Here is a 14,572-nt window from a genome sequence, read left to right as displayed (position 1 = left end):
TGATGAGAGTCAGAAATGCTTTTATTCTGAATTGTTGATTAAAGGAAGATTCATGTGCTTTGCATACCAGATGTGCAGGGGGTGAGGCCAGCTGCCTATGCTAAATGACGAGGGGCCTAATCTATATTCTCCCTCAGAAGCTGGGCCATGTACTTCTCAAAGTGGTGTTGCATGTGCACATGTGCATCTAACATATACTTCATGCCAGGCACCAATCAAGACACTGAGTAGCATCTACTTCGCTTTTCATATTATGTAGATGCCTGGAGAAACAGAACATACTTTTTATGTTATACCACTTATTTAGATTTGTTTATTTCAGCCAGGATGATGCCAGCCAGTTCTCACTAGACACACAATAGTCACCCTGGAATGCACTCTCTGTTTAGGGAGGAGTTGTTTGAGTAGCCTCTCATGTTTATGTTAAATGTAAGACAAGCTGGTGTTTCTTCCTTGAGGAATGTTATGTAACAGTCCTTGTTTTATGTGTAGCCATGTGATATCTCCTAATTTCTTTGAGTTTCTGGAGCTCGGGAGTGGAAAGGAGTGAAACAACTTTGAATCACGCCAAAAAGCTTCAGGGGAAAAAAAGTAGTGGGAAACAAGCCCCTTCATTTTGAGGTTCATCTTTATTAGAACTTCTTTGAAAAGACGTTCCCTCAACTTAAAGGCCCACTCCACAAGCCAAGCTTCAAGGACCTCGATGGTGGCAATCATATTTGATTGAGGTGCTTGATAAATATTTGACAAAGGACTCAGTCTCAATTCCTCAGAGTATGCCTCTGCTGCTCAATTTACATATTAAAGTATAATTATTCCTTTTTAATTAATTCTCCCTTCACTAATCTTCCTAAAATAACTATTGAAAAGCGTGAGCAGATGTCAGTCTCTTCATCTATTGACACCCAATCGAAATTACTCATACAATGTACTCAAATAGGAAACAATATCTGCCTTCTCCAAATATCCAAATGATCTGAAAACTCACTCATCCATTATGTATTCCAAGTAGTTTAATAATCCAAACAAAAGGAATAGAAGTTAAAATGATATTTTGCAAACTTCATTATGGGAATTTTATCTACTATCAGTAGATCCCATTTCTGATTTTAGGTATATTTGCAATATTCTATGATAAATTTGTTATTTTGAGATGACATGGTATTTGTAAAAGTATTTAAACTGAAGTTTCATTTTTTAATTTTTTAAATTTTTTTAATTTTTGATTTAGCAGAATTTGATTTGACATATTTTAAAATAAATATACCGTCATTGGTTAGATGGTAAGGGTAGTTTCTATAAGCCCAAGAGACTATTAGACAGAATTGATTTTAGATTGGTATTAATGGGGCTAACTATGGTTTGAAAGAGAATCAATGTTGCTTCAGTTTGATTCAATAGACATTCATTATCAACTATGTGCCAAACATCATGATACATGCAAAAAACATAAAGATATGGCACATGGTTGCTGCCTCACGAAGGCAATATCCTACCAGGAAGTAACAGGTGGCTAAAAGAATGACTACAATGCAGAGTCAGATCTAAGGTGCTGATCTTTCATAGGATGGAGGAAATGCTTATCCACTATAATAGATGAAAGTAGGGGGTATTAATTCTCTAGGTATAGATGGCTTCTCTTCAGAAGTATGAAGTGATTCAGTCCATATTATTCTTAATCCACTTGACCCCTTTACTACTATGTACGTGGTCATATTTAACACAACAATATTTGGGTCTTAAAAGAGCTTCCAAAAAGAACAACATAGGCTAGCCTGACAACCCAGTTCTCCCACAGTCTAGACCACCAACCAAGGAGTGTACCTGGAATGATCCATGGCTCCAGATACATATGTAGCAGAGGATGCCCTTGCCTGACAGCAAGGGGAGGGGAGGCTCTTGATCCCAGGGAGGCTTGATGCCCCAGCATAGGGGGACACTTGAGCAGTAGGGCAGAAAAGTGTGGGTGGGTTGGGGAGCACTCTCATACAGGCAAAGGGAAGGTGGAGGACAGATATGGGATGGGGGGGCTGTGGAGGGGCAATCAGAAAATAAGATATCATGGGGTGGAGGGGGTAACCGGGAAGTGGGATATCATTTGAGATGTAAATGAATGGAATTATTAATTTTTAAAAAGAGCTTCCAAAAGAAATGGTGACCCTCAGTCTCAAATAGAATATCTGTCTGAATGACTGAAATAAACGGTTAAGGATGGACAATTAATGATCTATAATCCTTGGCTTCTTGGTTAGGAAAGAAGCAAAATTTCTTCTCTGTTTTACAGACTACCAAAACAATTATTAAATTGTTAAAATAAGTTATCCTGCCTATGTTTTCATCTTCTTGGTCTTTGAAAGATTGACAATGAAGCAAAATGATGCAGTAGAAATAATTTTTATTCTATCAGGCAATTCCTCTACACTATTATGTTAAGCAAGAGATGTCTAAAAAAAAATATGAGGTTCAGGGAGTGTTTTCATTTTTGTAATATTGTGACTTTTAAAGTATGCCCCAGGAATACTGTGCTAATCTTTCCACTGCATTGTGCCAATTATGCTCAGGACAATTGTATAAAGAAGCGGTAGAGCCACCAGAATACAAGGTTTCTGTACAGAGATTCTCCCTTCTGCTTACTTGTTTTCTCCCTGGTAGTGCCTGCTATTACACCACTGCTTATAAAACTAAATCAAAGGATGGTTGAACAGATGTCAAAATCACACAACTAACAAAAGGTATCCTAGGACTCCAATTCAGACATATCTGGTTTCATGATCTTTGTTTCTAACCCCTGAGCTCTATTGTCTGCCCAGGCTTGAAGCTTTGTTTTTAGTCAGCCAAGAACAGAGAAAAGATCAGGCAGTCTAGTATTCCCAGAGGTTCAAAGTGAAAACTGGACCAGCTATTCTTTTTAAAAACCTAGAATGTGAGTTGAGGATCAGTTCTGTTTTTAGGAAACCAGAGGCTAATAAATTAGTCTATGGATTCTATCAAACTTAAAGACTTTGGAGATGTACTGCAAAAGCTAAAGATATCTACACATAGTGTATTTTAAATGGTACTTGAGATTTAGTAGGCACTAAGCATTTATATTTTATAGTTTCAGGACCCGTGAAAGTAGCTGTAAATTACACTGAACATACTAATGGCAATAATCCTAAAATCCTGAAAAAATATGGTGGTAAATTTTTAGAGTGATTTTAAATGAGAAGCCCAATGTCCATCACAACTGCTTGACTCATACCAGATACAATAATTTTAATCATATAATAGCTTCTCTCTTGTCTTCCTATTTTAATAGAGCAAAGCAAAGATACTGAGAAATAGTTTTTGGTTCTTTGCTAATTTTTTTTAAACCTTAACTTATTTAACCTTCTTAACCTTTAAGATATATTGTGCTATGCAATTGTACCTTACATATAATTTATGTCATCCTGTCAACAATATGTTAATTTATTGTTTGATAAGAAAATGAAACACAAATATCTCAGGAATTGGCCAGAATCAACCAGCTCTACAAGCAGAGATTGAATTAAATTCAGCCAATATGGCTTTAGGTCTTTGCTCCCACTCTAAACACTTTATAAAAGAGAGTGGTGTAGTTATCCCTGTCAATATAAAAAATGAAGCAAGCAAACAACAGCAATAGAAAACAAGACAGCTCTCACCTCAGAGGAGATAATCTGAAGCTAAATGTTAGTGATCATGGCCCAGGAATACAAATTTAGGTTACCACGAGCTCTGTGTTCCAATGAGATGATTCACTTGAAGTATTCTGAGTAACAGAACAAAGTCATAGATTGACATAGTTTTCAAATCCACTGGTGAATAGGTAGGTCGGTGAGAGCAAAACAGGAAATCCTCTGCAATAGGCCTCAAATGTTATCTGCTGGCATTCTTAGCTTTTGAGTTTATAGAAGCTAGAGTCTGTTCATGCATTCCAAAAGTCATTACAATTATGTTAGGTCTTATATACAGATGGACAATAAAGGAATATTCAAAGCAGACCAAGATAATTAGATTCTGGACCTGAAACATTTCTAACCTCTCTACAACCATGGAATTTCTAGCCAGTCAAGCAGACTTTGAAGAATGTCCAATGAAAAAAGTGATCTCTTCTGGGAAGTTCAATTCACCAGCCTAACTCCTATGCTTTCTGGAAACCATAAACAGCTCTCTATATGGCTCTACATGAAAACTTTATGACACTCGTTACAATTTTGTAAATTATAAATTCTTCAAATTTGTAGTACTTTGAAGCTCTGTAGCTTCAAATACTTTAATTATCTTTATTAGAACAAGGGCCAAGCATAAAATCTGTGATCCAAATTCACTCCCACCTTAATAAGCTGATTATTCTGATTCTGGCCAAAGAGCAAATTAAATTCAAAGTAAACAGAAGAAAATCACAAGGAATCAATTACATAACAATAACAGATAAAAATCAATACAAATAACTGGTTATTTGAAAATACTAATGAAATTTGATAATTCCCATATCTACTTGTATGATTGGCAAGGTTAAACAATATGACTAGAATTTTTTTCCCCATTTTTCTCACAAAAAGACAAAAGCCTTTACTTGTGTCCCTTAATCACTGCTGGCTTTGATGATTTGTTCAAGACTAATAGAATTTAGTGTATCTGGCACTTATTTACTTCCAAACTTTATCAAAACCAGGAAATTAACTTCCACCTGGTTCTCCTGTGATTCCTGCCCTGGAGGAAAACGGCTGCTGAGCTGTCGAGCTCATAGTCAGCACCAACAACCAGCCTTGTAAGGAAGACATCTTGAATGTTCAGCCTAGACACTAACATGACCAAATCCCACTGACTGCTAAATGTAGCTGAATTAAAGATTTCAGTGTTTCAGTTGAGCCATCCTAAAACTTCTGAGCCACAAATTAAATTGGTGGGTTTTAGCAGTAAGTTTAATTTGTTAGGGGATAATAACAATCAGAATATTTACAGAGAATTACAGGAGAAATTCTAGATTTCTAATCTCAGAAAAGTATGAAAAGACATCACTAGACATATTAACTGTGTGGAAGAGAACCACTAATTTACTCTGCTGAATGGACATACTATTAGGCTGACTCCTAATCTCTCAAACCTCATCAAAGAAGTTTCTATTCCATTTGTAGAGAATGACTATCATAGAAACCTATAACTGTTCAAGGTACGTAGAAAAAATGACTTTGAAATTCTCAACCCTAAATATAGCAGCTATATCACAGCCACTCCTAGAAGGCCTGGGGATCACTGTGTAAGAGGGGGCAAAGGCATGTAGCAGGCATTAGATGACTTAAAGAAAACAATACCTTTTGAATACAGGAGGGCAGCTGCACATAGGAACCCATGGCATTTGTAATAACCTGCACAAAATGAAAGCAGATAAAATTAGAGCATGAAAAGAAGAGGTGAACATGAAGTACCACCCCTATCTGAAGAGCTATCTATGATTAATAGCTGCTAGAAGAAAGCATGTTGATTTCCTCTAACAGCGTAGCACTTGGTAAATCCTCCACACTCCAGTAGAGAACCATACATCCAAAAATTTGGGGGCAGCACAAACTAATTATGATGGGTTTGATTTTTTTAAACATGGATACAAAGTTGGAAAGGTAGGGGGAACTGTGTGGATCTGGGAAAAGCTAAGATGAAATAGGGTAAATATAATAAAAACACATTGTATAAAATTTTTATTGAACTAATAAAAATGTTATAAAATGTCTGTCTTCAGTTCTATTCTATTGATACACCTGTCTGTCTTCTGTCTCTGTACCAATACCATGCAGGTTTTTTTTTTTTTAATCACTATTGCTCTGTGGTAGAGCTTGAGGTCACGGATGGTGATTCCCCAATCTGTTCTTTTATTGTTAAGAATAGTTTTCACTATTTTGGGTTTTGTTTGTTTTGGGGTGGTTTTTTTTTTGTTTTGTTTTTTTCATCTTTATTAACTTGAGTACTTCTTATTGGTTTTGGGGGGTTGTTGTTGTTGTTGTTGTTTGGGGGAGCTGGTTTTTGTTTATTTGTTTGTTTATTTTTGCCTTACGTGATGAATTTGAGAATTGCTCTTTTTAAATCTTTGAAAAATTGTGTTGGGAATTTGATGGGGATTGCATTGAATCTGTAAATTGCCTTTGGTAGGATGGCCATGTTTACTATGTTAATTCTGCCAATCTATGAGCATGAGAGATCTCTCCATTTTCTAAGATCTTCTTCGATTTCTTTCTGGAGAGACTTGAATTTCTTATTTTAAAGATCTTTCACTTGTTTGGTTAGAATTACCCCAAGATATTTTATATTATTTGTGGCTATTGTGAAGGGAGTTATTTCCCTAATTTCTTTCTCAGCCTGTTTATCATTTGTATAAAGGAAGGCTACTGATTTATTTGAGTTAATTTTACTTAAGCACACTTGATCTTTGACAAAGAAGCCAAAAATATACGATAGAAAAAAGAAAGCATTTTCAATAAATGGTGCTGGTCTAACTGGATGTCTGTATGTAGGAAATGAAAATAAACCCATATTTGTCCCCATGCAAAAAGCTCAAGTCCAAGTGGATCGAGGACCTCAACATAAAACCAGATAGACTGAATCTAACAGAAGAGAAAGTGGGAAGAGCCTTGAACTCATTGACACAGGAGAAAATTTCCTACACAGAACTCCGATGGCTCACACTCTAAGATCAAGAATTGATACATGGAACCTCATGAAACTAGAAAGCTTCTGTAAGGCAAAGGACATAGTCAATCAGCATCCTGGAGAAATTGAAGAAGACCTCAGAAGATAGAAAGGTCTCCCATGCTCATGGACCAGTAGGATTAACATAGTAAAAATGGCCATTTTACCAAAAGAAATCTGCAGATCTCCATTAAAATTCCAACACAATTTTTTTATAGACATTGAAAGACTAATTCTCAACTTAATGTGGAAAAACAAAAACCCAGGATAGCCAAAACAATCCTGAACAATAAAAGAACTTCTAGGAGAATCACCATCCCTGACTTCAAGCTGTACTATAGGGCAATAGTGATTAAAAAAGAAACAAAAAACATGATATTGGTGCAGAGACAGACAGGTCAATCAATGGAATAAAACCGAAGACCCAGAAATTAACCCACACTCTATGGTCACTTGATTTTAACAAAGAGGCCAAAACCATACAGTGGGGAAAAAGAAAGCATTTTCAACAAATGGTGCTGATATCTGCATGTAGAAGAAAACAAGTTGATCCATTTTTAATCTCCTTATATAAAGCTCAAGTTTAAGTAGATCAAGAACATCCACATAAAACCAGATACATTAAATCTAATAGAAGAGAAAGTGGGAAATGGTCTCAAGCACATTGGCACAAGGGAAATTTTCCTGAACAGAATACCAATAACTCAAGCTCTGAGATCAACAATTGACAAATGGGACTTCATAAAATTAAAAACTTCTGTAAGGCAAAGGACATTGTAGGACAATAGGACAAACCGGCAACCTACAGATTAGGAAAAGATCTTTGCTAACCCTACATCTGATAAAGGGTTAATATCTAAAATATACAAAGAATTCAAGAAGTTAGACTCTAGAAAACCAAATAACCCAATTAAAACGGGGTACAGAGCTAAACAGAGCATTCTCAACTAAGGAAACTAGAATGACCAAGAAGCACTTAAAGAAGTGTTCGACATCCTTAGTCATCAGGGAAATGCAAATCAAAACAGCCTGAGATTCTACCTTAATCCAATCAGAATGACTAAGATAAAATCCCTCAAGCCCTTCCTTTCCAACTTGGGCCCGGCAGAATGGCTCCCTCAAAGAAGGGTGGTGAGAAGAAGAAGGGCCGTTCTGCCATAAACGAGGTGGTGACCCGAGAATACACCATCAACATTCACAAGCACATCCATGGAGTGGGCTTCAAGAAGCGGGCTCCTCGGGCACTCAAAGAAATTTGGAAATTTGCCATGAAGGAGAGGGGGACTCCAGATGTGCGCATAGACACCAGGTTCAATAAAGCCGTCTGGGCCACGGGAGTAAGGAATGTTCTGTACCGCATCCAAGTGCAATTGTCCAGAAAGCATAACGAGGATGAGGATTCACCAAACAAGCTCTACACACTGGTAACTTACGTGCCTGTTACCACATTCAAAAATCTACAGACGGTCAATATGGATGAGAACTCACTGCTGAATGTCAAATAAAGTTACAGAACTGCACCCCCTCAAAAAAAACCCCTCAGGCGACAGCACATGTTGGTGAGGATGTGGAAAAAGAGGAACCATCTTCCATTGCTAGTGGAATTGCAAGCTGGTACAATCACTTTGGAAATCAATCTGGAAATCAATCAATCTTTCTCAGAAAACTGGAAAGAGTCCTACATGAAGACCCAGCTATACCACTCCTAGGCATATACCCAAAAGATGTTCTTCCACATCAGGAGGACACATACTTCACTATGTTCACAGCAGCCTTATTTATAATAGCCAGAAGCTGGAAAAAAGCAAATGTCCCTCAGTGGAAGAGTGGATACAGAAAATGTGGTACATACACACAGCTATTAAAAACAATAGCTTTATAAACTTTGTAGTCAAATGGATGAAACTAGAAAATACCATCTTGAATGAAGTAACCCAGACCCAAAAGGACACACATGGTATGTACTCACTGATAAGTGGATTTTAGTCACAAGCTCAAAATACCCACAATACAACTCACAGACCACATGAAGTTTAACAAGAAGGAAGACTAAAGTGTGTATGCTTCAATCCCACTTAGAAGGGGAACAAAATAATCATGAGAGGCAGTGGGAGGGAGGGACCTGAGTGCAAGAGGGGAGGGGGAGAGGAAATGGGGGAGGATCCGGTTGGGGGATGGGGGGAGAGACAGCAGAAAAGCCCAGGAATATGGACCAGTGTTGGTTGGGGAACAGGTGGTGGGGAACCACTAGGAAGTCAAAGACAACAGCTTGCAATTCCACTAGCATTGAAAGATTGTCCCTCTTTCTTCACATCCTCACCAACATGTGCTATCGCCTGAGTTTTTTATCTTAGTCATTCTGATTGGATTAAGGTAGAATCTCAGGGCTGTTTTGATTTGCATTTCCCTGATGACTAAGGATGTCGAACACTTCTTTAAGTGCTTCTTGGTCATTCGAGTTTCCTTAGTTGAGAATCCCATGACACAATGTGGATGGCATTAGCCTAAATGCCCAACAGTGGGGGAAATAGAACCTGAACAGACCACCTCCAACAGACAGACATGGCTCCCAGTTGAGGGATGGGCCACCCATCCATCTCAAAAAGTTTTAACCCAGAATTGTCCCTGTCTAAAGGAAATGAAGAGGCAGAAATGGAACAGAGTCTGAAGGAAAGGCCATCCAGTGACCACCCATCTTGGGATTCATCCCATCTGCAGACACCAAGCCTGGACACTATTGCTAATTCCAAGAAGTGTGGCCTGCAGCCTGGTTTGGCTGTCCTCTGAGAGATTCTGCCAGTACCTGACTAAGATAGATGCAGATACTCACAGCCAGCCATTGGTCTGAGCCCAGGGACCCCAGTGGAAGAGTTAGGGGAAAGACTGAAGGAGCTGAAGGGGATAGAAACCCCATAGGAAGAACAGTATCATATAACCATACCTCCCAGAGCTCCCAAGGACTAAGCCACCAATCAAAGAGCAGAAATGGGCCAGTCTCTGGCTCCTGCTATGTATGTATCAGAGGGCTGCCTTATCTGGCCTTAGGCCCTGTGAAGGTTTGATGCCCCAGAGAAGGGGGATGCTAGAGGGATGAGGTGGAAATGGGTGGTAGGTGGGGGAGCACCCTCTTAGAAGCAAACGTGAGGGGGAATGTGGTGGGGAGTTCTTTGAGGGAGGACTGGAAAGGGGGAAAACATTTGAAATGTAAATAAATAAAATAATTAATAAAAATACATTTAAAAATATATCATTTAACAAAAAATTATACATCTAGACCTCTAATAAAGAGGTGCCTATGAAAGAAAGAAAGATAGATAGATAGATAGATAGATAGATAGATAGATAGATAGATAGATAGGCTGACTTACAGATTTTCATGAAAATTAAGAAAATTTTCATAAGAAATCTTGTGGGTTGTAGTGTTTGAGTGTCTCTCTCTCTCTCTCTCTCTCTCTCTCTCTCTCTCTCTCTCTCTGTGTGTGTGTGTGTGTGTGTGTGTGTGTGTGTGTTTGAGCTGACCAGAGGACAACCTCAGATGTCATTCATCCGCCCTGTTTTGTGGGATATAGTCTCACAGAATAAGTTCCTATGTCACCATGACAGGCCTTAGTAATTCTTATGAGAAAATTTGTTCATTTTTCCCAAATCTCGGTGAATATAATATCTTTTAAACATCATTTACATCTGTTCTTCCTGATTTTCTTTACATGCACAGTTGTTTAATGCTGCACCATGCCCGAACCGGTGGATCCTCTTAAAAGCCATATTCTGACTTAGTAGATCTAGGGAAGGACCTGAGATTCTGTAAGTTTGTTGTTGTTCTGCTTGGAGTTCTGGGTTCTCTTTTTCTGCTTTCTGTCTGTTTGTCTGTCTGTTTTGAGACAGAGTTTCACTGTGTAACCTGGTTGGCCTGAAACCCACTCTGCAAACCAGGCTGGCTTCAAAGTCACAGAGATCCTTCTGCCTCATTCTCCTTCTCCTGCATGCTGGCATTAATGGCATGTGTCACCACACTTGTATCTAAGTTTCTGCGTTTTTAAGAAATTCCTATACGATATTGATCATCATATAGGAATATAGCTATTGGTAAATGCTTGTAATAGAATGCTGCTTGCAATGTGATAGCAGGGCGGTATTATTCTCTTTTACTTGTAGGTTTGAATAAGTTATCATGGAATGTGGTACCAGAGAAAGATGAAGAAAAAGAATAAAAAAGCAACTCTTCTCCATCTCCAGACCTGGCCTTCATGCTTCCTACTACTAATAACAAATGCCTCTGTTTCTGAGGAGCCATAACACACCCACCCCCAGTGGCACCTGTCTTCTAAAGATGTGTCAGAGGGGAGGAAAGGCAGAATGACACGTATGGTAATAATTTTCTGTGTCCCACATTGCAGGAGGAACTACTGAGACCTGAGGGGACCTGTTGGTGTATCTTTTTGAATTTCAAACTAAGACAACATAATGTACCACCAGTGGTAGACGGGACTGAATACTATTCTTGTAGGTGTGTTGGTAGAATTTTCTTGGTGCTTATAGATTAGAATCAGATGTGTCCTTTTGTCCTTATAGTTCTTGGATGAACCCCGGGGTGATCTGGTGTTCTGAAAGATCTCTGATCTCAGCAAGTCTGTTTCTTCACTCTCACATCTTCCAAGTTATCTTCTCTTACCAGTATTACTGTTTTAATTCAACAGACATTTGCTGAGCACTCATTAGCCAGGCTTTGTGTAGTCATTGTTGAATACCAAGAATAAGAAGCTCATTTCTTATGCTGGAAGACACAGACATGCATAGAAAGAAACTGAGCTAAAGGAAGAGAATACTTACTGTGTAATTACTACATGACAGAAACTGTACAGGACTTTTTTTTTCCAAAATGCCTTAATATAGGAAAGCACAGGGCGCTTGATTCTGACAGGGAGAAGGGCATTGCTCCCAAGCCATTTCACATGAACTCAGCCTTAAGAAATGAGTAGAGTCTGTGGGCAGAAAAAGCACAGATCTTCAGTGCATTCTGGGCAGGAGGAAGACAGCTTGAGCAACTGAGCAATGGTGTTAGATGATTTGAAGTGTATGGGTCTTTGAGTGGCTCTGGCTGAAAGGAGTCTGAACTGCATTTGGCGTCAGGAGCTCTCCTTTCTAGCTCGAGCCTTTACAGTGGCTGTGGTGTCTCTGTCTGCATTGTCTTACTTGATCTGAGCAGCCTGCCATTCTCTTCTCAGCTAGAGCACTAATTACCTGTCTGCTAAAACTAGGAAGGCTTTGGACACACCTAGGAAGGGCTGGAAGGGATGTTAATCAAAGCCATTCTGAGAAAGTGATTAAAATTCCCAATGTGTTCTACAAGCCTTCTGCTGCTCCTGAATTTTCAATGCAATTATTATCTCGTTCTTTGGGAGCAGTCAGCTCTCCAGAGAGGCATCCTGAGAAGCCCTGACATTTCAGAATCAGAGCCTAAGCTCCCAGCTGGCTGAGGGGCCTGACAGCTTCCTCAGAATTCCAACAGCTACCTGGCTGCTGCCCTGTGGTGGCCTCTGTTTTGGACCTGGGTTTCCTGCATTTCTCAGCTGGAACTCTCTGTCACTGTTGTGGCACAAGCCCACAGTGGCTCTGAGTCCCCCAGCTACAGAAATGAGAGCCAGGGAGCGTAGAACGCTCAGGAACAGATGTTCAAACATAATACTTTCCAAACTTCTGTGCGGATTCTATGCCCTCCAGAGGCTTGTTAAGAATGCAGGTGGCTTTTTCTCGAAGTAAATAATCACATTCAGGGACTCTAAAGCCAGCTCTGAGATTCCCCCACCCCCAACACTCTTCTTTTGTGAAGAGGGAGCAAGATAGGATTTCATTCTCTAACACAGACTTACCTGAAATGCATCCTGTATCCCAGGCTACCTTAGCACTCAGGACAATCCTCCTGTCTTAGCTGGCATTATAAAAGTAAGCCTCCGTGTCTGACTGAAAATCCACTTTTTTAAAAAAGTACATTTTTTAAGGACAAAAACCAAGAATTTGAGTTTTGAAATCTCTGTGGTGCTCTCACAGAGACCCGAGCTCATCAGTTTCTGATGAGACATAAAGGTGAGGTTGAAGGGCTCAGATGAAACTCCCTAAAGCATCTGAAGATACATCAGTGGAATGTGGTGCTACTTTTCCAGGCTTTTGGGGGGTGACACACCCACAAAGGTTCTTACTCAGTGAAGGCCTCTGCCCTACCCCTTGCCAGCTCTGAGAACAATGCAGCCCCAAAACAGGGTCGTTCCCCCCTCCTATATGGTTCCAGGGTCATCCCTCACCCCTGCAGCAACCTCTTTAGCCTGTCTGGAATGCCTGAGCAAAGAAATGTTTGAAAACCACTTTCAGCCTGGCTAATGATGTCGTTCTTCAAAAAGCATCACCAGGATGAAAAGTAGCTCAAAATGGCAAGTCCCCCTTATTTCACCAGCACAGCCGGTAGGGAGTTCCTGCCAAGCAAGATCAAACTTCTTGGGAATGTTTTGAAAAGCTGATGGAAACAAGGGCCCCTGTCACACTCTGTAGAGCTCCACCCCAGCTTGTGGGAAAGCTCATTTGGAACCGAGCTAGTCAGTCTCGGAGGCTCACAGAATTGGTGCTCCCGCTGCACTGTCATTTCCACTACAGTCTGAGCTACATCCTCTTGTTTCTAAGGCAGAATGGGAAAGGTTAGAGAAATATCCAGGTTTTCCCTAAAATAACCACAGTGGCTTGAAGGTGCTGTCTAAAGAGATGGCTCCAAAAGCATCCCCTGTCCCTTGCCAGAAGCCTGTGCAGGGCACATTTAATTTCCTCCGTCCGTTCCCTGGCCTCTGTGTCCACTGACTGTGAGAAGCTGCACCATCTGTCAGGCATCTCGCTCCTTTTCCCTAGCCTTCCCTTTCACCTACACATCTTGATTAACAGATGACAGTGCTGCGCTAACGTTTGTTTTGCCTTTGACGGGTTTTCAGCTAATAAACAAGACAAGGGATGCTTTATCCTCCACAGAGCTAACGATGCTTTCTTTGGTTCTCCTTTCTAATCTTCCAAGGAAAGATGCCGGTAGGTACTCAGAGAGAAAGGAAATAACGAGTAGGTAAGGTCATGTTTTCCTTGCCCTCTGTGATATAGAAAAGTATTCGTTTATTTCTCCAAGTATCACCGGACTGACACAAAGTGGCAGACGAAAATAGACAGGGGATTTATCCTGTAGGTCAAAGCAAATACTGAAGTCGGAAGCGAGGTTATTTTCTTGGAAACAAAACAGCAAACTGAAACACACAGCCATCTTCAATCCCTAGTTTTCCCCTCTATCACTCCTTATCCTCAGTATGAGTCTTCCTGGAATTTAGGTGAGGTCTCAGGAGAGAAAATAAGATACAGAATTCAGAGATGAGAACAGCAGTGGGGAATGTAAGTGGGAAGACACGAATCCATCCACTGAGCACTCAGCCAAAGAAACCACGTAGAGACTCGACACTCAGATCCATTGGCTCGATGAGTCAGTCACCCACAAAAGGAAAGCGCAATGATGCGGCATGAGCCAGAACTCTGAGGCATCCTCACTCCCTACTCAGTTCTCTCACATTCTGTATTCAACCCATCACTAGTCTTACAGAGTCTGACTCCCAACAATCTGCCAAACCCACCTGCTTCTCTCAATCCCGTGGCGTAGAGCTCCTCCTACCATTCACTTTTGCCTAAGCGAAGTTAGTAAGAGACCCCCGGCTGGTCCAGTCTACTCCACACCAAGCACCTTGAAAGGCCTTTCAAGAGTACAGGCAGGGTTCCTGTTATTTCTGTGATAAACACCTTTCAAGATATGCATCTCTCCCCTGTGTAGGCCCTGCTTTTCTGTTCAAAGCCCAAGGCCATGATGCTCTGCTTT

At 40.2% G+C, this 14,572-nt stretch overlaps 1 protein-coding gene across 1 annotated transcript; it reads left to right on the top strand.

The window, feature by feature from the left end:
* Window positions 1–7,763: 7,763 nt before the first annotated feature.
* Window positions 7,764–8,198, top strand: LOC116895370 (60S ribosomal protein L31-like). The gene has a single exon (XM_032896667.1). It carries the CDS (start codon window positions 7,794–7,796, stop codon window positions 8,187–8,189), a length of 396 nt encoding a protein of 131 aa, XP_032752558.1. The 5' UTR covers window positions 7,764–7,793; the 3' UTR covers window positions 8,190–8,198.
* The last annotated feature ends 6,374 nt before the right edge of the window (window positions 8,199–14,572 follow it).

This window comes from Rattus rattus, chromosome 3, assembly GCF_011064425.1.
Source record: "Rattus rattus isolate New Zealand chromosome 3, Rrattus_CSIRO_v1, whole genome shotgun sequence".
In the NCBI taxonomy this organism is placed as follows: Eukaryota; Metazoa; Chordata; class Mammalia; order Rodentia; family Muridae; genus Rattus; species Rattus rattus.
Note: the sequence above shows the minus strand (reverse complement) of the source record. Positions and strands in the feature narration are given on the sequence as shown.

Coding starts and splice junctions, on each gene's coding strand:
- LOC116895370 (XM_032896667.1), top strand. CDS start 7,794: ATGGCTCCCTCAAAGAAGGGTGGTGAGAAGAAGAAGGGCCGTTCTGCC.